At 44.3% G+C, this 25,210-nt stretch overlaps 1 protein-coding gene, 1 long non-coding RNA gene and 1 pseudogene across 5 annotated transcripts; 2 read left to right on the top strand and 1 right to left on the bottom strand.

The window, feature by feature from the left end:
* The first annotated feature begins 155 nt into the window (after positions 1 to 155).
* On the top strand, positions 156 to 13,171 carry LOC122541171 (uncharacterized). Of its 3 annotated transcripts, XR_006309538.2 has the most exons (5): positions 156 to 985; positions 2,151 to 2,434; positions 7,951 to 8,190; positions 8,501 to 8,677; positions 10,736 to 13,171. It is a non-coding gene; the product is annotated as an uncharacterized LOC122541171 (long non-coding RNA). The 3 variants fall into 3 exon arrangements; XR_015753061.1 differs by lacking the exon at positions 7,951 to 8,190 and having other exon boundaries at positions 165 to 985; XR_015753062.1 differs by lacking the exons at positions 156 to 985; positions 7,951 to 8,190 and adding an exon at positions 1,732 to 1,891.
* A 648-nt stretch (positions 13,172 to 13,819) lies between these two features.
* LOC148140476 (uncharacterized) lies at positions 13,820 to 24,673 on the bottom strand. Of its 2 annotated transcripts, none has more exons than XM_087979417.1 (3): positions 24,598 to 24,673; positions 19,645 to 20,037; positions 13,820 to 18,134 (listed from the first exon to the last, which is right to left on the bottom strand). In XM_087979417.1, exons 1-3 carry the CDS (start codon positions 24,671 to 24,673, stop codon positions 17,950 to 17,952), a joined length of 654 nt encoding a protein of 217 aa, XP_087835543.1. In that variant the 3' UTR covers positions 13,820 to 17,949. The 2 variants fall into 2 exon arrangements, with proteins under 2 accessions (XP_087835543.1, XP_087835544.1); XM_087979418.1 differs by lacking the exon at positions 24,598 to 24,673 and adding an exon at positions 21,801 to 22,539.
* On the top strand, positions 23,026 to 23,722 carry LOC148140477 (small ribosomal subunit protein eS8 pseudogene; annotated as a pseudogene).
* Positions 24,674 to 25,210: the final 537 nt, after the last annotated feature.

Here is a 25,210-nt window from a genome sequence, read left to right as displayed (position 1 = left end):
GCAATGCATCGAGGCAGAGCGATACTGTAGGGTGGAAGCTCACTATCCATGCGCTTATTGCATATCAATGAAAGACCGGGCATCAAAAATCAGGACAGGAACATTTGATTTGGGTTCTGCGTGACCACTTTATTAAACGGTGAGTTCACAACTCCATTAAAAATCCACCCTTACACTGAGGACAGCTGAGAAGATCATTGGGGTCTCTTTCCACCGCCCACCCCCACCCAATTGCCTTACTGCATTTACACCACACCCCTCACTCAAACTCTTCTCCCATCTGGCAGAAGTTACTGGAGCACTCGCTGTCACAGCGGCCAGACTGTGCAACAGTTTCTTGCCCCAAGCCATCAGGCTCCTTTAACGCTGTATGATCGGGTGCTTTCCCACCTGCAATTCTCTGCAGGACTTTAAATTGCCGCTAGGAAAACGCTGTAACTTGCGTGTTTTGCACTTCTTATGCACTTTATGCCGTGTACGAGTGTGGAATCTGTGCTGTCAATGTAGCACCCTCTGTCCCGGAGAAACCCTGTCTCATTTTTACTGTATCAGTTGTATGTGGTAGAAATGACAAATTAAAAGGCTACTCTCGTTCCTGCACTGTCGCCGGGTGAAAATCCTGGAACGCCCTTTCAGACAGTATCACAGCTGCCTGCACTCTTAAGTACAGCAGTACAAGGAAACAACTAACTGTGCTGGCCAATCTGTTCAAACACATTTTGGCCGCAGTAGCATTTGAACTCTTGTCTTCAGCATTCCACCATCCACAGCACTCTATTTAGTACCGATCCTTATTGATCTTCCATCCCAACCTCCCTCCATCTCCCTCGTCAGCCCTCTATTCCTGTAATTTGAGGATTAGGCCCATCCCCCTCCTGCTTCCCGCTATTTCCTGTGACAGTCGGAACCCAGCTCTGCAGATCGATGAAGATGTTCGCCTTTTGTCTCCTTTGCGCTTTGCAGGTTCTCTCTCACTCGGCTTCAGGTAAAACCATCTCTAACAGTCTCTTTAAACCGACAGTGACTGATTCGGATGAAAACAAACTGAAACGATGACACAAAGAAATGCTCTCGGGGAGATCTGGGAATCGGCAATGCCAAGAGTTTATAAAACTCGATGTTTTGATCTTGTAGTCTGTGATGTAGCCGCCCAGTATGAGGGAATGTTCACTGAGTTGGGAGTGGGTTAACACAGGATGATATTTCCACCCAGTTTGAGTTTCCGTTGGAGCCGCCTGACCTTTTCCGATCCATTCCCGTCTAGTTTACACAGTCTCCGGGGCAGATTCCTACCCGGCTCCGTGACTGACACCGTGTTGCTGAGGCATGAGTTAAGAGTGCCCCCCCCCCCCCCCCCCCGTATCCCAGCGCCTGCAGCTCGGTCCCAGGCACTGGCTGGGAATCAGGACTGACTGAGAGGGGGAGAGGAATGGAACAGGGTGAGGTCATTCTCAAACAGAGAAACAGACTCGTTTAAAAAAAACTGGAGCCGGCTTGTTTCAGCGTGAGACTCAGCTTTAGAACTCCTGTCTTCCCCATCCCCCATCCACATCGCTCTGTTCCTGCTTTCAAACAAATTTACAGTGTCAGATTGTCTAATAGGCAGGGGGCTGGGTGGCGAGAGGGATAAATTGATTCCTTCACTGCGCGGCCTGTTCTCATTCTCCCCACCCATAACCGTGTGCTCTCTCGCCACCCCGCCCCATTCCCCCCCCCCCCCCCCCGGAGCAGGATAAATGGTGTAGGGAAGCTGCACTCCTGAGCTGGTCAACTTCAAATGGGGGGTAATCAACCATCCCATCTCCTCCCGTCCCTCTTTCCTCCTCTACCCTTAACCTCCATCGTATAATTTTCACCAAAAATGGGTCAAAGGTCTCAAAACTTTTGAAAGGTAACTTCAATAACTCCGAACCATTGAACCTAAATTTTAATTTTTTTTTTAGTCGACATTAAGGCTACTTGTTGTGGTAACAATTAGAGAAAAGCTGTAAAGGAAATGCTAACAAAGATGACATGTTAATGTCAATTTTAGTCATATCAATTGACAAATAGTGTGGGTGGGGAGGTGAGTTTGCTGCCAGTTCTGACTATTTCTGTGACCATTAAATCTCCTCAGTAGTCTTGTTCTGATTGACTCATTTTCATTTCAGCACAGCATCTGAAAGACAGCATGGTGGCTGCTACAGGTGCCCCCGTTCGATTTCCGGGAACTGATGAAGAATTCAGCAGTCTCCATTGGGAATTTTCAACTTCTAGCAAAACACTTCCCATTGTAGATTACAACGAAGGGCATTTGATCCATATGAGGGTAGAGTTGAACTGAACAAATCAGATGGATCATTGTTGCTAAAAGATGTGCACGAGGCAGACACTGGCAATTACAGAAGAATTGTGAACTCGAGGAGGACCAGAATGGTAACTCTAACAGTGATTGGTAAGTACCTGGACAATGGTTCCATTTCTGTTCAAATAGAAACAATAGCAGGGTGACCTGCGCAGGTGCTCTGATGCACTTTTCGTCATTGTAAATATGTGTTAATTGACATTAGCAGATACTGAAGGAGCAGTTGAGCCCCGTACAGAGGAGATTACAAGGATAGAACTTGTTTGGAGAATTTTAGTTATGAAGGAAGATTGGTTGAGGATATTTACTTTGAAATAGAGAATGCCAAAGGAGACCTAGTTGAAGTTCCTCAATGACATGTCGATCATCCACCATGCACTTTTTCCTTCAATGAACAGTCTCTATTCAGGAGGAAGTAAGATAAAAAGTACAATGAAGGAGCTTTTTTTTTAATCACCCAGAAGATGGTAGGGATCTGGTATTGTCTGGAAAGCTTCTGAGGGGCAGAAACCCTCATGATCTTTTCAGAACGACATGAAATTGTACTTCATAGAATCCCCACCATGTGGAAGCAGGCCATTGGTCCATCGAGTCTGCACTGACCCTCTGATGAGCTTCCAACCCTGCATTTCCCATGGTCAATCCATCTAGCTTGCACATCTCTGTGCACTATGGGCAATTTAGCATGGCCGATCCACCTAACTTGCATATCTTTGGACTGTGGGAGGAAACCGGAGCACCCGGAAGAAGACCACACAGACACATAGAGAATGTGCAAACGCCACAGAAAACATGGCCGGATTTGATTCAGGTCCTTGGTGATGTGAGGCAGCAGTGCTAACCACTCAGCCACTGTGTCACCCTAATAATAAAGAGTTCGAACATAAATGTTGAGCTTAAACTTGCAAAAAATGACATAACAGATGACAAGAACCTCTTTAAATATTTACAAAGGAAGCGAGATGTCAAAACAAACATTGGCTGCAAGAGGATGAGGCTGCGGAAATAATAATGGGGAACCAGGAAATACCAGAGGAGCAGAATGTGTACTCTGCATCAGTCTTCACTAACAGCATCCCAACTGATGAAATAAGGGGGAGAAGGAGGATCAGAAGTAAAAATAATAGCTATCACAGCAAGAAAAGGACTAGGGAAAAGAATGGGGCTAAAGACGCCTTGTCCCCTGGATCTGATGGGATGCATCAGAGTATATTAAAGGAATTAACTGGAGAGATAATGGATGGACTGGCAGCACTCTTCCAGAATTCCTCTGGATCTCCCAGAATGTTGGCAAGCCTTTGTTGAAAAAGGGAGGAGACCAAAGCATGTAATTGTAAGTCAGTTTGCTTAAAGTCTGTTATTGTCAAAATGCTTGAGTCTATCATAAAGAATGTAGTGGCAGAAAATTTAGAAATGCATAATATGACTAAGCAGTGTCTGTATGGTCTCATGAAGGCAAAATTATGCTGGCAAGTTTGCTAGAATTCTTTGAGGAGATAAAGGGGGGAAGCCGTGGATGTCATATGTGGATTTCAGAAGGTGTATGATTAGGCTATTGTGACGACATGGGGATATCCAAGCACAGTAAGATCAACTGGCTCCCCTTTCTCCATTGTGCATGTTACCCCTTCAAAATTAAACAGGATTCCCATTTCACAAAATCATTATGACTTTTTCTGATTAACTTGAGATTTTCCAACAGCACAATTGTAATTAATGATCAATTTTAACACCTTTCTCATGAAAGACATGAACCTAACTGGCCCGCAGTTTTCTGTCACCTTCCTTCTTGAATAGCGGGGTTATGCTTGGTACTTTCCATGGAACATGTTCAGTATTTAATTACTTTTGGAAATTAACACCAATGCATCCATAGCATTATTAGCTAAAACTTTAAGACCATCTGAAGTCCATCAATACCCCTGGACTTATCAACCCATAACTCTATCAGTTTGGTCATTACCACTTTCCTAATGATTATAATGCATCACTTCCACCTCCTGATTTACAGGTATGTGAGAGATTTCTACGTATCCTTTTTACAATGAAGACAGAAACAAAATATTTTTCATTATGTCAATCACTCCTTTATTATCTACTATTAATGCTCTTCATACGAGCCAGTGCTCACTTTAGTTACAACTTTCCTTTTTAGATACCTGTAGAAACTCTTGCTTTGCAATTTTATATGTATAGCTATCTCCCTCTCATTTTTCACTTTACTTGTTCTGATTAACTTGTCAATCATTTTCTGCCATTCTTTGTATTCTGATCAGTAATTTGACCTGCCACTCACGTTTACATAATTGCATGCTTTTTGCGTTTGTTTGATGTTCTCCTTAACTTCTTTAGTTAACCACAGATTGTGTGCTCTTGAAAGGAAAAGCACCGTGATGCTTTACCAAACTTGATGGTTTCCACCCAACAGATATTTTACCCTTTGAAATAAAAGCTTAGGTTTTAAGATACAAACATCCAATTGAACAATATTGGCAGATTCTGCACCTTGTAATGAAGATGACTTGATAAAGTATTAAATTTGACAAATATGGCAAGGCTGCATTTTACTCTGTGGATTCAAGGACTAAAAATTCAAAGGGAGAGATGTTTTCCTTGTAAGGGCTGCACTGATGAATTCATAGATGATTTGAAGAAATGAAATCATCAGGCTTTTACCATGACATTGGAGCTTCAGGTTTGAGGAAGAGTACTCTTGCTTCAGTGTCAGGAGATCAGCATTTGTATTTCTACCCCAGAGACTTGAAGGGGAAATAAAATTGGTGATTGATACTCCTTGAGCAGTCAGAAAGAACTAGTGATTTGCACATCCAAAATTCTTTCCAGAGAAGAAATGAATTTCAAAGTGTAGTATGATTGCCACTGGTGGGCAGTTACTGTCCAACTTGAGCATAACAAACTCCCACAAACAGAAATATGATACAAATCGGAACTTGTTTCAAGGTGGTATTTCTGGGTGAGCCAAGATAAGAGGGAGAGCTGGCATGCTCCTCGTTGAATCATGCTATGGGATCACACCATAGAGTCACACAGCATGGAAACAGACCCTTTGGTCCAACAAGTCCATGGCAACCAAATCCAAAAATAAGCGAGTCCCATCTGCCCGTGCTTGTTCCATGTCCCTCCAAACATTTTTTATTCATGTACCTGAGCTAAGGATCTGCAGCTTGGATAGCTTCAGTTCAGAGTGCTGAGCTAGAGACTGAGTTACAGGCACTAAGGAGCAGTGGAGAGGAGGCGAGAATTACCTGGACATTTTTTCTTTTGAGAAGGCAGTCATCTCACGATCCAACCCTACCCTAACAGTGCCTTAGAATTGTAATCTTGGTCAATGGTCACATTTCTAACATACTAACTGTGAGTACACTTCAAAGGTAGCTCATTGGCTATAAATCACTCTCTAGGCTGCCCTGAGTGCTGCCGAGCAAAGAGGCCTTGGATTGCAGGTTCATAATTCCTTGAATGTGAAATCGCATGTAGACAGGGTGGTGAAGAAGGCATTTGGCATGGCTGGCTTTATTGGTCAGTGCATTGATTATAGGTGTTGGGATGACATGTCGTGGTTATACAGGATCTTGGTTACGGCACGTTTGGGATAGTGCATTCAATTCTGGTCCCCCTGCTATCAAAAGGATGTTCTGAAACTTGAACAGGTGCAGAAAAGATTTACAAGGATGTTGCCAGGGTTATTCAGCTTTAGAGAGAGGTTGAATAGATTGGGGCTGTTTCCTTGGAGTGTCAGAAGCTGAGGGATGACCTTATTGAGGTTTATAAAATTATGAGGGGCATGGATAAGGTGAATACCAAGGTCTTTTTCTCAGTGTAGAGGAGTCCAAAATTAGAGAGTATAGATTTAAGGTGAGAGGGGAAAGATTTAAGAGGGACCTAAGGGACAACTTTTTCATGCAGAGGATGGAATAAGCTGCCAGATGAAGTGATAGAGGCTTGTACAATTACGACATTTAAAAGGCAAGGGGTATATGAATCATTGAAGGTGGCAGGCATAAAGTCATTGAAGGTGGCAGGGCACCTGGAGTGAGCAGTTAATAAAGCCTACAAGGTTCTCAGCTTTATTAATAGAGGTGTAGAAGGCAAGAGTAATGAGGTGATGTTGATTTTGTACAAGACACTTGTTAGATATCAACTAGATTATTGGGCACAGTTGTGAGAACCACATTATATGAAAGATGTGAATGCATTGGAGAGAGTGGTTTACAAGCATAGTTCCACGGATTAGAAACTTCAGCCACGAGGATAGATTTAAAAATGTGGGACTGTTCTTCTTGATGACATGAAGACTAAGAGGAGATTCGATAGGAGATTTAAAAACAATAAGTAAGTTGAATAAAGTAGAGATGAAGAAACTGTTCCTGCTTGTAAAAGCAACATGAAAGAAAGATTGTGCAAACAATGCAAAAGTGATGTAAGAAATGTTTTCACACAGCAAGTACTTAGACTACGGAATGTACTGCCTGGAAAGGTGTGGAGGCAGGTTCAATTGAGACATTCAAGGGAGCATTGGATGTTTATTTGTTTACAGGGGTATGGTGAATTGTCACATGGAATAGAAGCAGTGCAGGCATGATGGGCCAAATGACGTCCTTCTATGATTCTGTCTCACCATAAAGTGTTGGAGTACAAGTCGGCCATTCAGCCCATTAAGGCTGTGCTGCCATTGAGTGGGATCATAGGTGATCTGCTATCCTTATTAGAAATGAATCTCTTAAATTGCTTCAGACTGATAACATCTTTGTCTGTGAATTCGTGGCCATACTGCTATTTTGAAGACCAGAAAGGACTCCTGTATCTCATCCAGAATCATAGGATCCTACAGCGTGGAGACAGGCCCATCAACCCAAACTGCTGACCAAAATGTCCATTCTTGCAAACACCATTTCCCTGCACTTGGCCCATATCCTTCTAAACCTTTCCTATCCATGTATTTGTCCAAATGACTTTAAAACGTTGTTAATGTTGCCTCCACCACTTCTACTGGCAGCTCATTCTATATGTGAACCACCCTCAGTGTAAAAACAGTTGCTCCTCAGGTTCCCTTTTATTCTTTCATCTCGAAACTTAAACCAATACTGGTCCTTTATTTCCCAGTTCTGGAGAAATAACTGAGGGCATTTACCTTATCCATGCCTCTCATGATCTTACACACCTCTATAAGATTCAGTTTCCTAGGTGCTATAAAGAAAGAAGTACTAGCTTGCCCAACCTCTCCCCCAATAACTCAGACCATTGAGTCCAGGCAACATATTTGTAAATTTCTTCTTCACTCTTTTCAGTTTAGTAACATCCTTCCTATAATAAGGTGACCAAATCTGAACACAATGCTCCAAGTGCGGCCTTCCAGCATTTCCAATTGCACTTAAGCATCAGGCTTAGCACAGCAACACTTCTCTGTGACATTGGCAACTGATTTTCTTACATTACAGCACCCGCCCCCAGCGGCTGCATTTCACTGATTGCAAAATGGTTTGTGACAGCTGGAGTTGAAAGATGCTTAATAAATGGAAGTTGGTTGGTTAATAAAAACTCTTGTGTTTTTGTCTTTCTCCGGATCCCCTCTCCACACCCACCAGTAACTGCAGCCTCGAGCACCTCCCAGTGATGCTGAACTGTGTGGTGCACGGAGGTAGGGCCCATTAAGTTCAGTGGACCAGAGAAAGACTGGCTCCCAGCTCATGAGCGTCATTGGCTATCGGAGGATAATAGTACTTTAATCATTCAGCACGCTCAGAAACCGGACTCTGGTTGCTGAACATTCACTGTTGTAAATCCAGTCAGCCAAAGCAACACCACCTACCAACTGTCTATTAAAAGTAAGTCTGTCAAGCTTGCATAAAATTGTGGAGTCTACAGCACACAAAGTGGGCCATTTCTGCCACTACTCCTCTTCATCTAACCTAACCATTGTATCTTCATTCTCAATTCCCTAACTTGCAAACAGTAATGTTACTGAGCCACAACTGACACTGATTGAGATTGGATTCTTTCTGCATTAAGAAAGGTGACACTGCACTTATTTGAAATGGCCACAGAGTGTTTTACAAACCTCTATAAACTACAGCTGATAAAAGGTATTGTCTTCTATAAGCACTTAATCAAAGACAATTTTCTTTTTTTTTGTAGGTCTTGGGTGTAATTCCAGAGCTCATTTTGGATTAATTGCAGCCATTGTTGTGTGTTTGGCCGTGTTCCAAGGGCTTATGCCCGAAACGTCGATTCTCCTGTTCCTTGGATGCTGCCTGACCTGCTGTGCTTTTCCAGCAACACATTTTCAGCCGTGGCCCCATTAGTAATTATATGGTGAGTATCTGGTGATTAAGTTGGGGTGAGAGATGAAAAATTGTGTTCAAATTCAACACAGAAATATCAGTGTAGGGAAGAAAGTTCCTCTTGCAAGAAAGAAATGAGACACAAAGGAAAAGTAATTTGCAGAGTTTTTTTTTTAAAATGATAAGAGACCCGGACAAGCCTGGGTGGCCTTGTATTTGAATTCCAAAGAGTTAACATCCGGATGTAGAAATAAATTAAGAAGACAAATGATATGTATTCCTGGAATATTAAAAGATTCATAGTTATAAAGTCATAGTGGCTTCGGTACAGAGGGAGGTAATTTGTCCCATGCTGGTTCACTATATGAGTGATACAACTAGTTCCACTTCCCTGTGAGCTGAAACATTGATTCATTCAAGTGTTTAACTAATCTCCTCTTGGAAACTATCATTGAATTCTCATCAATGAAGCTTTCAGACAGTCCATTTCCAATTATAATCACACGCTGAGTAAAATGGTGTTCACACGTTGCCATTTTATTTGAAAATCACCTCAAATTAGTGCCCTCCATTTCTTGAGCCATCCATCAACAAGAACAGTTCCTCCCTTTCTGCCCTGTCTAGATCTGTCTTGATTTTAAAATACCTCGAATAAATCTCACCCAAATCTCCACGTTTTATTGTGAGAATAACTCAACTTCTGCAAACTATCGGTCTAACCAAAGTCCTTCTATCTTTTGGACTCAGTCTAATCCTTCACCACCATCTTTCTAAAGAAAGGTGTGCAGATTTTAATGCAATGCTCAGGTTATCAAATATATATCAAATTATCAAGATTATCAAATGAAATAAAACCTCTGTTTTATAAAGTTATTTTGTAATTCATGCCTCTATTTATAAAACCCCAAATCCCATATGTTTCTTTAACTACTTTCTCAACAATCTGTAATGATTGGTAATATGTAACCGCTTCTTCCCCGCCCTCACCCCTGAACCTCATTGTTCCTGTATATCATTTAGAACTGCAGTCTTTGGTTTATAGCTAATTTTTTATAGGGATATATCAATTTATTGTGTCACGTGTTTGTTTGTTCCTCCAGCCTTCACTTCTATTGCCGTCTCTTACTTCCTATAGCTATAACTATAACTTTGTATCATCTGCAAATTGTGCCCTGTGCCTCCAAGACTATAATTAATGCCCATTACTAGAAAACCATGGTACTAGCTTGCATTTCAAATAAGAATGATACATTACAATTTTTCAGTCCACTGAAAACCACCAGTATATCTATGCAATATTGTATGATTATACAGTACCAATGCAGTTTTCATTCTCATTTCCAGGCCTGGCGTCATGTTAGCTTTAATTTTAGGCAGTTTGTATGGTACCTTCAATTTGTCAATTTTTAGCCCATACAATATTTGTGCAACCTCCTCTTTTATTGTGATAGATGTTTTTAAAAACATCCACAACAGCGTCATTAAATGGATTTAAACTAAATAAATTATTAGATTTTATGCCAGGCATTGACGGCGTAGTGTTTGCAATCCGATGGGTGTGCTCTGAGGCAGTGTGTACTGATCCCTGATACAGCTGACTAAGAGGCATGACTCCTGTTCCTGAATACCAAGCAGGTGAAAAGTCACGGTAGCTCGGTGGTTAGCAATGCTGCCTCACAGCACCATGGACCTCGGGTGACTGCCTGTGTGAGGTTTGCACGTTCTCCTCATGTCTGTATGGGTGTCCTACCACAGTCACAAAGATATGCAGATTAGGTGGATTAGCCATGTTATATTACCAATAGTGTCTCGCGATGTAGAGTTATAGGGATGGGGTGGCATGCTCTTTGGAGTGTCAGTGCGAACTCGATGGACTGAATAGCTTGTTCCCACACTGTAGAAATTCCATGTCAGAGGGAGGTCAGATGCTATCCTATCTCCCGCCATACCCCAGTCGCTTCCCAAATCCATGTAAGTGCCATGCTGCACCCACAGCACCTGGGGAACTAGACAGAAAGCTGGATAACCAAGGAATAACAATTCACAAAATGCTCTCTTTTAACAGTGTGTTTCAATTTTTTTCACTAAGGTCAAGGTGTGGGGAATTGAAGTTCCAACAGAAACTGCAATCTCTGTCCTAAGCTACAGATCCATCTGAGTGGCGATTTGACATTATTCTGGAAGCTCAGTTTGGAAATGAATTCTCGATGTTTGCCACTGGGCTACTACAGGAGCCGAACACTGAATGGCGGAACCCTTAGTGCTCATGTTGATGGTTTTGCGTTTACCGTGGAGCGGAGCGGAAACCACGTGGTTCAATCGTTTTTGAGATGTTTCAAAACAGCAAAAAAAGGATTTTTTTTTAACATGGCAATGTTGAGATCGGACATTTCTGGAACTTAAAAATAAATGAGAAGTTCCTCCATGCCCAACAGCCACAACATTCATGAAGGTCATTTAATACCATCTTCTCCAGGGTAGGTAGGAACAGGTAACAACTACTGGACTGGAGCACTGAAGTCAATATCCTGCATATACTTTGAATCAATCTGCTCAGGTGTTTTACCATATAGGGCTGCAGCAGGTTGGCCTCGAACCCCCAGCTATCGTGGTCCCGTGATTCAAACAAACAGAGAGCTATCCCAACTGACTCCAACGCTGCAGTTATCCACATTTTGGACACACAACAATTCCAGTTTGCAAAATGAAGCATTGATTTTACTCTAAGAGTCAACCTCAGGGAGGGTCTTCATGAGAGGGTATTCATAGAGTGAGAGGTTTCTCCAGGAGACCCCTAAACTTGATGGCAACAATTCCCATGGGAATTCTTAGATCATTCCCTTACCCCGATCGTTAATTTTCATTACACAATGCACACCTGCCAGGGTGCGGTCAGGAACGAAGATAAATTGGCACCAGTTGGAGATGAAATATAGGCGATTGCATTGTTTAAATTTCCTGCCAACATCAGTCAGGCAATGTTTGAGTTTGTTCTGAAGTTGTTGCGGTCCCCAACACCTCTTGGAATGATGCGACTGCCCGGGACACCCGCGTCTCCGGGTGAATAAGAATTTCTCGCTGTCATTTCTCCCTGTGCCTCAGGCTCACACAGCAGCATACACAGCGGGCTTCAAGCACACAGAGCCCGCTCGGAGCACCCACGCTGAACAGGAGAGCCGCTCTGTGGTCTCTGTCACTCACTGGCATTGGACATGCAACAGGACAGTTCACGTTTCAAAGTGGACCGGCATCATTCCTTACTAATTCCCTTGGGAACACACAACTCGCTGTCCAGTTGTGCAGATCAGGAATGTCTCTCCATAAGCAAATAGCAGTCAGCTCAGTGTCAGATTGACCTGTCCCATTATAGACTGTTAGACTTATTCTCTCTAGTAGCTGTGTCCACACCATCTCTTTACACTGATGTCACAAACTGTCACGTTCGTACTTTTCACAATAATATTTTAAAATTATGATCACAGCAACCAATATGTTCCCCTACTATCACTTCATTCACTTGTCCTGACTTATCACCCAAGAGAAGACCAAGCTTTGCTCCTTCTCTAGTGAGAATATTTACATATTGATAAAGGAAATGTTCTTGCACACATTCAATAAATTTCTTATCATCCAACCCTCTAACATGATGGCAGTGCCAGACAATTTTTGGAAATTAAAGTCACCTACTGTTAGATCCATATTATTTTATATGTACCTCGACATTGAATCCCTACAGCGTGGAAACAGGCCATTCCACCCAACAAATCCACGCCGGCCCGCCACAAAGTAATCCGCCCAAACCTATTCCCCTCTGCTACTACTCTACATTTACCCCTGATGAATGCACCTAACCTAAACTACCCTGAACAGTATGGGCAATTTAGCCATGGCCAATTCAGCTAACTTGCCCATCTTTGGACTGTGGGAGGAAACCGGAGCACCCGGGAGGAAACCCACATAGACACAGGGAGAATGTGCAGACTCCACACAGACAGTCGCCCGAGGCTGGAATCAAACTGGGATCCCTAGCGCTATGAGGCAGCAATGCAAACCACTGAGTGATCCTGCTGCCATTTGGGGGGGCCTATAGTACAATCAAAGTGATCATTCCTTTCTTATTTCTAATTTCAATCCACATATTTTCACAATTCGATTTTTCAGAAATATCTTTTCTAGTTACAGTAGTCATGTTTTCCTTATTCCTTATTCCTCACGATCTTTTCCAACTCCCCTCCAAATCTATCCTTCCAATAGCATCTGAAATGCCTGAGTGCACGGCCCCACTCTGTACTAGTTCTAACCCCCTTTCTCGTCTATCGTAACCCACACTGCGCTCTCGCTCCTTCCACCTATCTATCTCTACCGTTGCTACTGTATCTCAATCTCCTCTGCCCTCACAAAGGCACCGCTCTCTCACCACTTCCATTATTCAAATACTACCTAACACTACTATATCTCAATCTTCACTGCTCTATAGGTATTCTGCACTGCTCTATCGCTACAGTCGCTTCCTTACCTGTGCTGGTCTATTGCCACTTCCAAAGCCTATTGTTACCTGGACTGCTGTATCAATGCCTGCACTACAGTATTAATACCTGCACCTTCCCATTAACTTGCAATCCTCTATCACAACCTGTATCACTACCTGGACTGCATCGTAACCTGGGTCGTTTTATCGCTACCTGGATTACTGTCTCGCAATTTCCACCATCCTATCGCCGCTTCCGCGGCACTCTCCCTTCCAGAAGATCAACATCCTCTTAAGGAATCCCAGCTGCAGCTAAAACTTCGGAGAATTTCCACCTAATCATGAATAAGAGGATGTGCAATCTACCTGTTCACAACAACACCCACAGAATGGGAGTGCAGATCTTATAAATGGAGATAAATCAAACCATTACAGATGGTGGAAACCTGAACTAGAAAAGGAGAGTACTGGAGAAACCCAGCGGGTTTGCCTATGGAGAGAGAACCAGAATTAACGTTTCCAGTCAACAATGATCTTACAACCTGAGTTCAGCTTCATTCACTGCATGGGAGTGAGTGACTGAATCTCCGCTCTGAATAAACACTGTCAACTGTCTCAAAACTTCGAAAAGGATCTCTTTCATGGTAAGTGTCGATGAACTTACCAGAAATGCACATAAAATAACTGAGCAAAAGGCAACGCTGGTGAATTCAAATAGATGGTTTATTTCACTGCACATATTCCTGGCATCAAAGCAACAATACAGAGGACAACAATAAAAACTGAATGTGGCCAAGGTTCCCATTTTTCCAAATGGCCAATCGCAAAACCAAGGCTCTGATACTTTGTAAGCTCGACACCTAAATAACAATAACCAATAGACAGGATCAATCACCTGTGATCACACTGTAGGTTTGAATAGAATGAACAAAAATGAGTCAGGTTAAAATGACACGATCATTGTCCTTGTGTTGGGGGGGTGTGGTGGGAGAGGAAGTTGAAGTATCAGCTACAGGGCAGTGAAGTTGTTGGGTATGTGTTTTCCAGAGATGTTCCCTGAAACGTTCTGCGAGTTGGTGTCCTGTCTCCCCAATGTGGAGGAGACCACATTGAGAGCAACGGACACAGTAGATTAGGTGGGTGGACATGCAGGAAAATCTCTTTCGGATGTGAAATGAACTTTTGGGACCTGGGACAGAGGGGAGGGGTGAGATGTGGGCACAGGTTTTATACCTCTTGAGGCGGCAAAGGAAGGTACTGGGTGTGGAAGGTGGGTTGGTGGGGGAGAATAGTCTTTGTGGAATGCAGATAGGTGTGGGGAGGGAAATATGTCTCTGGTGGTCGGGTCTGACTATAGGAGGCAGAAATGGCAGAGTATAATGTGCTATATCTGGAGATCAGTGAGAATGGGGGTTTGATCTTTGTTGTGGTTAGGGAGTGGGGTTTGAGGATGGAGGGGCGACAAGTGGAGGAGATGCATTGGAGGGCATTGTTGATTAAAGGGGAGGGAAAATTGTGGTCCTAGAAATCGAAGGCCATCTGGGGTATCCTGGAATGGAATTGCTCTCCATGGGAGCAGCTACGGTGGAGATGGATGGGATCATGTTTTTATGGGTGTGGTTGTGGGAGATGGAAATGTAATCCAGGCAGCTGCAGGAGTCATTGACTTTGAAATAGATGTCCGTATTGAGTCAGATGCAGGACATGGAGATGGAGAGGTGCTGGGAGGAAAGGGCATTCTTTGAGGGTTTGGAAATGTACTGACTTGACAATATAACCCAGCAAGCTCTTCACAGTCAAATGGAGTTTATAATTTAGTCAGAGACTTCACTCATTATGCAAACCTGGAGATGCCAGTCTAGTGTTGTGTATGTGGAGTGTGTGTACATGCATGTGTGTGTGTAGTGCTCACACACTCACACAGACCCTCTCTCATACACGCTGTCTCTCAGATGCACACACATACACACACACACCACACTCACACCCACACATACACCTTATCAACAATCTGCGTGTAGTCAATCCATGTTACATTTTATAAACTCCTACTTTGGAATAGAACCACTCTGACTCAAGATAGGGCTACAGACAGCCTCTAACCTCACACCTTTAATGCATTAGCTGAGATAAGATGTCACTTTAGGAGCCAGTGTTGGATTGGGGTGGACAAAGTTAAAAACCAGACAGTTGGAAGTGAGTACTGCAGATGCTGGAGATTAGAGTCCAGATTAGAGTGGTGCTGGAAAAGCACAGCAAGTTGAGTAGCATCCGCAAAGCAGGAAAATTGACATTTCGGGCAGAAGCCCTTCATGAGGAATGAGGCTGGAAGCCTCGGGGGTGGATAGATAAATGAGAAGGTGGTGGGGTTGGGGAGAAGGCAGCTGAGAGTGCAATAGGAGGATGGAGGTGTGGGTAAAGGTGATAGGTTGGAGAGGACGGTGGAACAGATGGTTGGAAGGAAGATTGACAGGTGAGACAGGTCATAAGCTGGAAGGTTGGAATGAAGGTAAAGTGGGGGGGGAGCAGAAATGAGGAAACTGGTGAAGTCCACATTGATGCCATGGGGTTGAAGGGTCCCAAGGCGGAAGATGAGGTGTTCTTCCTCCAGGTTTCAGTTGGTGAGGGAGCAGTGGTGGAGGAGGCCCAGGACCTGCATATCCTCGGCAGAGTGGGAGGGAGAGTTTAAATGTTCGGCCACAGGGCGGTGGGGTTTATTGGTGTGGGTGTCCCAGAGATGTTCTCTAAAGTGCTCTGCGAATAGGCGTCCTGTCTCCCCAATGTAGAGGAGACCGCATCGGGAGCAACGGATACAGTAAATGACAAATGTGGAAGTGCAAGTGAAACTTTGATGGATATGGAAGGCTCCTTTGGGGCCTTGGATGATGGTGAGGGGGGAGGTGTGGGCGCAGGTTTTGCAATTCCTGCGGTGGCAGGGGAAGGTGCCAGGAAGGGAGGGTAGGTTGTTGGGGAGGCGTGGACCTGAGGAGGTAGTCGTGGAGGTAGTCTTTGTGGAAAGCAAATAGGGGTAGGGAGGGAAATATATCCCTTGTAGTGGGGTCCATTTGGAGGCGGCAGAAAGGTCGGCAGATGATGCGATTTATGTAGAGATTGGTGGGGTGGAAGGTGAGTACCAGGGGGTTCTGTCCTTGTTGTGGTTGGAGGGTGAGGTTCAAGGGCAGAGGTGCGGGACATGGATGAGATGCCTTGGAGGGGATCTTCAACCACGTGGGAGGGAAAATTATGGTCTTTAAAGAAGGAGGCCATCTGGTGTGTTCTGTGGTGGAACTGGTCCTCCTGGGAGCAGATACAGCAGAGGCAGAGGAATTGGGTATACGGGATGGCATTTTTGTAGGAGGTAGGTGGGAAGAGGTGTAATCCAGGTAGCTGTGGGAGTCAGTAGGTTTGTAAAAAATGTCAGTGTTGAGTCAGTCATTGTTGATGGAGATAGTTGCAGGAAGGGGAGGGAGGTGTCAGAGATGGTCCAGGTGAATTTAAGGTCCGGGTGGAATGTGTTGGTGAAGTTGATGAACTGCTCAACCTCCTCGTGGGAGCACAAGGTGGCGCCAATGTAGTCATCAATGTAGCAGAGGAATAGGTGGGGAGTGGTGCTGGTGTAACTACAGAAGATGGACTGTTCTGCGTAGCTGACAAAGAGACAGGCATAGCTGGGGCCCATACGGGTGCCCATGGCTACCCCTTTGGTCTAGAGGAAGTGGGAGGATTTGAAGGAGAAATTGTTAAGGGTGAAGACCAGTTCAGCCAAATGAATAAGAGTGTCAGTGGAAGGGTACTGTTGGGGACATCGGGAGAGGAAGAAATGGAGGGCTTGGAGGCCCTGGTTATGGCAGATGGAGTGTATAGGGACTAGATGTCCATGATGAGATGAGGCATTGGGGGCCGGAGAAACAAAAGTCATGGAGGAGGTGGGTGGTGTCCCAAATGTATGCGGAGAGTTCCTGGACCGGGGGGCTAGGACAGTATCAAGGTATGTGGAGATGAATTCAGTGGAGCAGGATTAAAATTTAAATTTAAAACAAACTTAAAAGGATTAAAAAGTTAAAAATTACACAACACCAGGATATAGTCCAACGGGTTTATTCGGAAAGGCTAGCTTTCAGAGTGTTGTTCCAAATAAACCATTTTTATGAAACTAAGTTATCTTGAGAATGTGATTTGAAAGAAGTTCTGGAATTTACATATTGATGAGCTGATATCTGCAACCCATTCTAAAAGATGAAAGACTTAAAAGCAATCTCAGTTTGAATTGCATGACACTGTGATCTTTCGCAATAAATTTGGTGTCTTGTGATCCTGCTCCACAGCTACCTGCTGAAGGGACAGCATTCTGAAAGCTAGTACTTCCAAATAAACCTGTTGGACTATAACCTGGAGCTGTGTGATTTTTATCTGTGTGGTGTGGGGGTGGGGGGGCAGAATGGTATTTGTGTGTGTGAATAGTTGTGTGTGTGGTAGTTGTCAGGATACTGCACTCCCATTCTGCTGTACTGACAGAAACCTACCATTATTCCATCCATTTCTCTGGGATTCTCTAGAAGTTAACTGGGAGGTTTGGGAGAATCTTGATGACAATTCCAGCCATCAGTCATTTTCCTTCACAGGTACTGACTGACCTGCTGTGTATTCACAAACATTTTCATTGACACTCGAAAAGCTGATGTAATTTTGTGAAATCGATTATGTAAGATGGAACAAATAGAATGCCATCAACTCCATAGTCTGGATCGCTGTGCAAATATCCATTAGTAACAGGTCAAATAACTCGTCAGTTTGGTCTCAACATTGAGGAGAAGTTATTTTGATTGTATCAGACCTCAAAGCTCTCGCTGATATTTCTCTCTGCATCTCCGGCTCACACACCAGTACAGAGAAGCCCCAAGCACAGCGACAAAACTTAAGGTGCTCACTCGGAGCAGCAGAATGACTCCTTGGTCGGAGTGTTGTCTGCTGGTCATTGGCTGCTTACAGCTGCTGACTAGTGGAGTCGTAATCATATTATCTGCAATAAGATTTCTGACAGTTACAACAACCCTAACAGAGTGAGCAGGTAATACAATGATATAGAAAGTATTGCCATTATGCAGCTTACTTCCAAATGACAGGGACAATGCAAACATGGGTGACTTTAATCTTCAAACAGTTTTTAAAATCAAATTGGCAGAGATAGCCATGAGGAAATATTCGCAGTGTGTTTTCAGGTTAGTTTCTGAGAAGAATATATTGTGGATCCAACCAGGGATCAGGCCAGTTTTATTTCAGGTAATGTTTAACGATCTTGGTGAAATATCCTTCAGGGATCAGTGACTATAACATGGTAGAATACAGCATTTCGTCTGAGTGTGACAAACGTGGGTCAGAAACAGCTGTGCAAAATGTAAATAAGTGTAATTAGATGGAAATTAGGGTCATGTTGCCTGGAGTGGCGTGGAAGAGGAGTTCAGCAAAAAATACAAGGTTGATGAACAATGACATTTTTTTTTTTAAAATTGTGACTTACAATAAAGTGAGGAAGAAGAATCCTAGCAAGAGAACAAACCAACTGAGAATGTTCAGTATCAAATGGAAAGAAAAATCGCCAATGTGGCAAATATTAGTGGTAAATCAGAGGATTAGGAATGTTTTAAAACCTACAAAAAAAGGACAAAAAGTAATAGTGAGAAAATAAACTACAGGGGAAACCCAGCAAGTAAAGGGACAGTAAGTGTTACTTCAAATATGTGAAAATGAAGATAGCGTTACCAGTAGATGTTGGCTCCAGAGAGAACAAGGTGAGGAAAATAATAACAGAGAGCAGAAAATGGCAGAGGACAACATCACTATCAATAGTATCGCAGAGGTGATAAAGTGTGGAGCTGGAAAAAGCACAGCAGGTCAGGCAGTACCAGAGGAGCAGGAGAGGCAATGGATTGGGTCAGGACTCTTCATCTGGACCCTTCAAAAGGAGCGGAGTGGCTCAAGCTACACAAAGCACTCCCCAGAGCACAATTGGAATACCGTGAACGGCTCTCGTCTCCTTATCTGAGGGAAGACATACTGGACTTGAAGGCAGAACAGGGAATATTCACCAGGTATGGAAGGATTGTCTTATGAGGTGAGGTTGAGCAGGTTAATCCTGTACTCCATGTGTGAGAAAGTCTAGCATGAGAGGCACAGCCTCAGAGTAAGGGGTCACAATTGACAGAGATGAGGAGGCTTTTCCTCTCTCAGAGCGCAGTGATTCTGTATCACAGAGAGGTGTGGAGACTGGGTCATTCAGTATATTCAAGGCTGAGATAGATATTTTTAACCAGTAAAAGAGTTGAGGATTGTGGGGAAAAACAAGAAAGTGGAGTTGAGGATCATCAGATCAGCCAGGAGCTGATTGAATGGCAGAGCAGTTTGAATGGGCCGAATGGCCGGATTCCGCACCTACGTCTTATCTTCCTATTGAGTTAAGAGGGAAAAAGACAGGTTGCCTTTGCTGGAAAGAACAGCCAAGAATAAAGTGATAAAAGATTGTAAACTCTTACCTGTCTCGCTATAAACGGTTAAAGTCACATTCCCTTCAGTAGTTGTGTTCATACCATCACGAGAAACTGATATCACATACACGCCGCTGTCATCGGATTGAAAATCCCGCAGCCACAAGGATCCAGTGTCTGGGTCGAGGTGAACCCGGTGCCGGTAGGAAGGCCGTGTTACCCGGTGATCTGAACAGTTATACCGGGGTGTGACAGGGCCTGGAGAGCAGTTTGATCGGCTTAGGGTCACGAATGGAGTATTTTCGGGGAATAAACGCCACTGGATCCTCAATGTGGAGTAGGGTGTGAGTGTGACATAGGAGACAGAGAGATTGACAGGCTGGCCCACGGTCCCCTTCACTTCTCTCTGAGGGACACTCAGGGTAACACCGCTTCCAGAGGCTGCAACAAGATCAAAACACATCAGTGTCAGAAAGGAACGAGCACTTTCAATATTCCCCCAAGACGGGAGCAGGTTATAAAACATTATAAATCAATCATCAAAACAAATAGAGCATTAAATGGCACAGAATTAGATTTTTTTGGACCGAGAATCCACGTTAATTGGAAACTATTATTTCACTGAATGTAAAACCGCGCCCGAACAAAGACACCTAACCTGAAACGCTTTGTCGGTTTCTCTGCCACAGAGTCATAGATAGACAGCCAGGAAACAGATCCTTCGGGCCAAGCAGAACATAATCCTAAACTAAACTAGTCCCACCTACCTGCTCCTAGCCTATAATCCTCCTATCCTTCCCCATCCCTGTATTTATCCTTTATGTTACACATTGCAATTGCACCCACATCCACCACTCCCTCAGAAAGTCATTCCATACACGAACCCCGCTTTGTGCAAAACCTTTTGCCCTAATTTTTTTTATATCTCTTCTTTCACCTTAAAAATGTGACCCATAATCCCCCATCCTCGGGAAAAGACAACAACCATTAACTCTACCCATGCCTCTTATTATTGTATAAACTTTTCAAAGGTCGCCTCTCAACCTCAGATGCTCCAGAACTAAGCAGCCTAGATCATCTAATCAAACTTTATAACTCAAACCTTCCACACCCGGCAACATCCTGGTGATCTCCTCTAAACATCTCCAGCTTAATGATTTCCTTCCTTTACCTGGGCGACCAGAACTGGACACGGTATTCCTGAGGAGGTCTCACCAGTGGCCTGGACAACATCATGATTCGGAGATGCCGGCGTTGGACTGGGGTGTACAAAGTTAGAAATCACACAACACCAGGTTATAGTCCAACATCAACATTTCATCCCAACTGCTATACTCAATGGACTGAGCAATGAAGGCAAGCGTGGTAAACGCCTTTTCAAACACCCTGTCTATATGTGACACAAATTTCAAAGGGTTGTGTATCTGAACTCCTAGGTTCCTCTGCTCTACCTGGAGTCTTACTGATTGGTATCACCGTGAGCACTAAGAGGTTGAAGTTGCTGATCATTTCACACGTGCAGCGAGATTAGATTCCCTACAGTGTGGAAACAGGCCCACCCAGACCCACTCCCCTACATTTACCCCTTCACCTAACACTACGACCAATTTAGCGTGGCCAATTCACCTTAACCTGGACTGTTAACCTGAGGCGGCAATTGAACCCGAGTCTCTGGGGCTGTGAGACAGCAGTGCTAACTGCTGTGCCACTGTGCGGCCCCAAGGTGCAGTGTTTGTTAAGGGGAGGTGGTAGGGTATGGTAGTGTTTGGATATGGGAGCGTTTAGAGGCGGACTGTAGTTAGCACGGACACACAAAACTTTCAGACATTGAGTTCTGAAGCGCCATTAAATCTACTTTCTCTCTCCACAGACGCTGCAGGACCTGCTGAGTTTCTCCAACAGTTTCTGCTTCTGTTTCTAATTTCCAGCATCTGCATTATTCTTTTGTCAGAATTCCAGGCTCCTCGGTGGGGGGGAAACATTCCTCTTCAACTCCACTCTATTCACGAAGTGGCATAAAAATAACACTATTTGTTTCGCAATCCCAGCTCACTGACCTCATTTGCAAAGTAAAACAGCGCTTCGCTTGGGAGAGACATGAACGTGGCCTCAATGCACTGAGTTACCCACCTCACCGCTGGAACCGCTTCCTTTTAAGGGGCATCCTATACTTTACAAACCCTCTCCGTGTCCCTCTGACTGACCTGAATATTTACAAACTGCAAGGAAACTCATCCGTCACCCGGCTCTGGATGTTTTCAGGAGAAAGTGAGGTCTGCAGATGCTGGCGATCAGAGCTGAAAATGTGTTGCTGGAAAAGCGCAGCAGGTCAGGCAGCATCCAGGGAGCAGGAGAATCGACGTTTCGGGCATGTTTTCATGCTGTTAATGCCCTTTTGAAGATTGTCAATACTCTCCCCACTTTCACAACGCTTTCACGAACGAAAACTTTTAAGAAGTTCTGGAATTTACATATGAAAGAACTGAAACCAACACGGTCATTCTAAAAGATGAGAGACTTAACAAACAATCCGGGTCTTTTCAATATATAATTGCAGTTACATCAGACGGTAAACTTTTGCGATAAACTCTGTGTTTTATACTCCACAACCACCTGATGAAGGAACGTCACTCCGAAAGCTAGTGTGCTTCTAATTAAACCTGTTGGGCTATAACCTGGTGTTGTGGGATTTTTAACTTTGTCCACCCCAGTCCAACACCGGCTCCTCCACATCATGACAAATGAAAAGAGGATCCTAATATTGCATCTGAGAACCAGCGTGAGATACATGTTCCTCCGGTTCAAAACTAAAAGCGCCCCGTGATAACCACACGGTTCTGAAGATGGGTCACTGGACCCGAAACGTCAACTCGGATTTCTCTCCTCAGACCCGGAGCCGCTGGGAGAGGAAGCAGATCGAACGGTTCCGGGAACTGGACTCTCTGTTTCTGTCTCCATAAATGGTGCCAGAACCGCGGAGTCTCTCCAGTGATTGCTGTTATAGGTTTTACCCGGTTGGACCAAGTGTGATTTAACTTCTTTATAATTCATTTCCAACCCTTAACCAAAGTAGGCAGCTGCATTGCACCACGTAACGGTTCCAGACAGCGTCGGGAGAAGGGAGAGATCAAGATGGTGTAGTAACCTGTGATGCAACTTTGCCTTTCCATAGCTGACTGGCCCCGCAGCCGTGGGAGTACCCTCGTCAAAGTTCTGAAACGGGATTCTCACCAAATCTGACAGATAGAAGAATGTTAATCACCAAAAATATGCCCAGTCTGACGCTGTCTGACTTCGATATAACACACAAGGTAACATTTTACACCTTAGTGTTGAATCATCGGCGCATTCAAATCCTCGCAGACTCATTACTACTCCCAGGCTAAATCAGGTTTCCGGCCACATTAAACCACCATACACGCTCTTTCCCCTCGGTGCTTGGAAATGGGTATTTCCCGGAACAATTGGCACAAGCGTCGCAAGACCGGGGGCAAAAGGAAGCCATATCATAAAAAAAGAAAATATGAACTTGGTCGTCCTCCTGCAACTACAAAGATTGGTCCACGCCGTATTCACACAGTGAGAGTCCGTGGCGGTAATAAAAAGTACCGGGCACTGAGGTTGGATGCTGGGAACTTCTCTTGGGGTTCTGAATGTTGCACACGAAAAACGAGGATCATTGATGTGGTGTACAATGCCTCAAACAACGAACTGGTTAGAACAAAAACATTAGTCAAAAACTGTATCGTTCTAATCGACAGTACTCCCTTCAGACAGTGGTATGAATCTCACTTTGCGCTTCCACTCGGCCGGAAGAAAGGTGCCAAGCTGACCCCTGAAGAAGAAGAAATTTTGAACAAGAAGAGGTCAAAGAAAATTCAGAAGAAATACGAGGATCGCAGAAAAAATGCAAAAATCAGCCCGCTGCTTGAAGAGCAATTCCAACAGGGTAAACTGCTCGGTTGCATAGCCTCAAGACCTGGCCAGTGTGGCAGAGCTGATGGCTACATCCTTGAAGGAAAGGAGCTGGAATTCTATTTGAGGAAGATCAGAGCCAAGAAGGGCAAATAAGCATAATACTCTAAGGAAACTGTGATTAATAAACAATTTCTCACCCAAACAAAAAGCACCATACAAGGAACAGGAGTCATTCAATAGGATCATGGCTCATATCACACGTCTCACATCCACTTTCCCGCCTTTTCCCCATAAATCCTTGTCTTCCCGACTGATCAAGGAAACATCTATCTCAGCCTTAAATATACCCAAGGGACACTGCCCCCACAGCTCTCTGCGGCACTGAGTTCCAAAGACTCAGAGCCCTCTGAGAGAATAAATTCCTCCTCACTCAGTCGCAAACTGGTGCCTCTTTATTCTAAGTAGACACCCTCCGGGCCCAGAACCTCCCATGACCGGAAACATCCTCTCAGCATTTACCCTGTCAAGCCCCTCTGCCTCACAGCGCCGGAGACCCGGGTTCAATTCCCGCCTCAGGCGACTGACTGTGTGGAGTTTGCACGTTCTCCCCGTGTCTGCGTGGGTTTACCTCCGGGTGCTCCGGTTTCCTCCCACAGTCCAAAGATGTGCAGGTCAGATGAATTGGCCGTGCTAAATTGCCCGTAGTGTTAGGTAAGGGGTACATGTAGGGGTATGGGTGGGTTGCGCTTCGGTGGGGCGGTGTGGACTTGTTGGGCCGAAGGGCATGTTTCCACACTGTAAGTAATCTAATCTAATCTAATCTAATCATGTATGTTTCAGAGAGATAGCCTCCCATCCTTTCAAACGTGAACTGAAGGCATAGATTGTGACAAGGAAGCAGGATACTGGAGGGCCCAGTTAATGAGAGAGGAATCTCAATGATCTCACACTCGCTGGATGAGAGAGAGAGAGAGTGGTGAAACTTCAGTCCCGAGGAAATACCGCCAGCCAGCCTGTCATACGGAATCAAGGGGCATTTGATGGAGCATTGCTTTCGTGGTGAACGTCGATTAAAGCACTTACCAGAGAGGCGGGTACAGTAATGCACGAGAAGCCAAAGGATGGGGAGCTGAAAGCGATGACTTGTTTGTCTGCACATATCTCCGACACCACAGGAACTGGACCTCAAGCAGTAGAAACGCATGAGTTGGAGACCTGTATTTCTGATTGAGTGTGATAACCTGTGTTTTTTGACAGTAACGGAAGTGCTCATGGCAATGAGCGTGTGGTAACGTCAGCATGGTACCCAATGAGCAAGTATTTCATTGACGGCTTCCACGATTTTCATTTACACTTCAAATGGACTGTACACACATATATAGAATAGGTATGGGATTTAATCTAACACAGGCCCAGGCTTCTTTGCAGCAGCACCATCCCCTTGCTCTCCGGATAGTAACCTCAAACCACAGGCTAAACTGTCAAACTGGACTGTTGGACCCTTAACTCTTTCACAGCTGAATCATTCTTTTTCCCCAGTGACCATGACTTTTTATAGTGACACTCCTGTGAAGAATCACTGATGGAGTGAAAGCACTCTGTTCCTGTTCTCCTACAGCCCCCCAGTAAATTCACCCAACCTCTTGCTTATAGAGTGTGTCTGTTAACCATGCTCCCTCGCACACTCACTCAGTGA

This window comes from Chiloscyllium plagiosum, unplaced genomic scaffold (genome assembly GCF_037043375.1).
Source record: "Chiloscyllium plagiosum isolate Xiang-an unplaced genomic scaffold, Cpla_swu_hap1 HiC_scaffold_35, whole genome shotgun sequence".
Taxonomy (NCBI): Eukaryota; Metazoa; Chordata; class Chondrichthyes; order Orectolobiformes; family Hemiscylliidae; genus Chiloscyllium; species Chiloscyllium plagiosum.
This window is presented reverse-complemented; position numbering and strand designations above follow the sequence as displayed.

Coding starts and splice junctions, on each gene's coding strand:
- LOC148140476 (XM_087979417.1), bottom strand. CDS start 24,673: ATGTGCAGACAAACAAGTCATCGCTTTCAGCTCCCCATCCTTTGGCTT. Junction 20,038..24,597: donor TTACTGTACCCGCCTCTCTG/GTAAGTGCTTTA, acceptor ATCTTGTTGCAG/CCTCTGGAAGCGGTGTTACC. Junction 18,135..19,644: donor AACCGTTTATAGCGAGACAG/GTAAGAGTTTAC, acceptor ATCTTATTGCAG/ATAATATGATTACGACTCCA.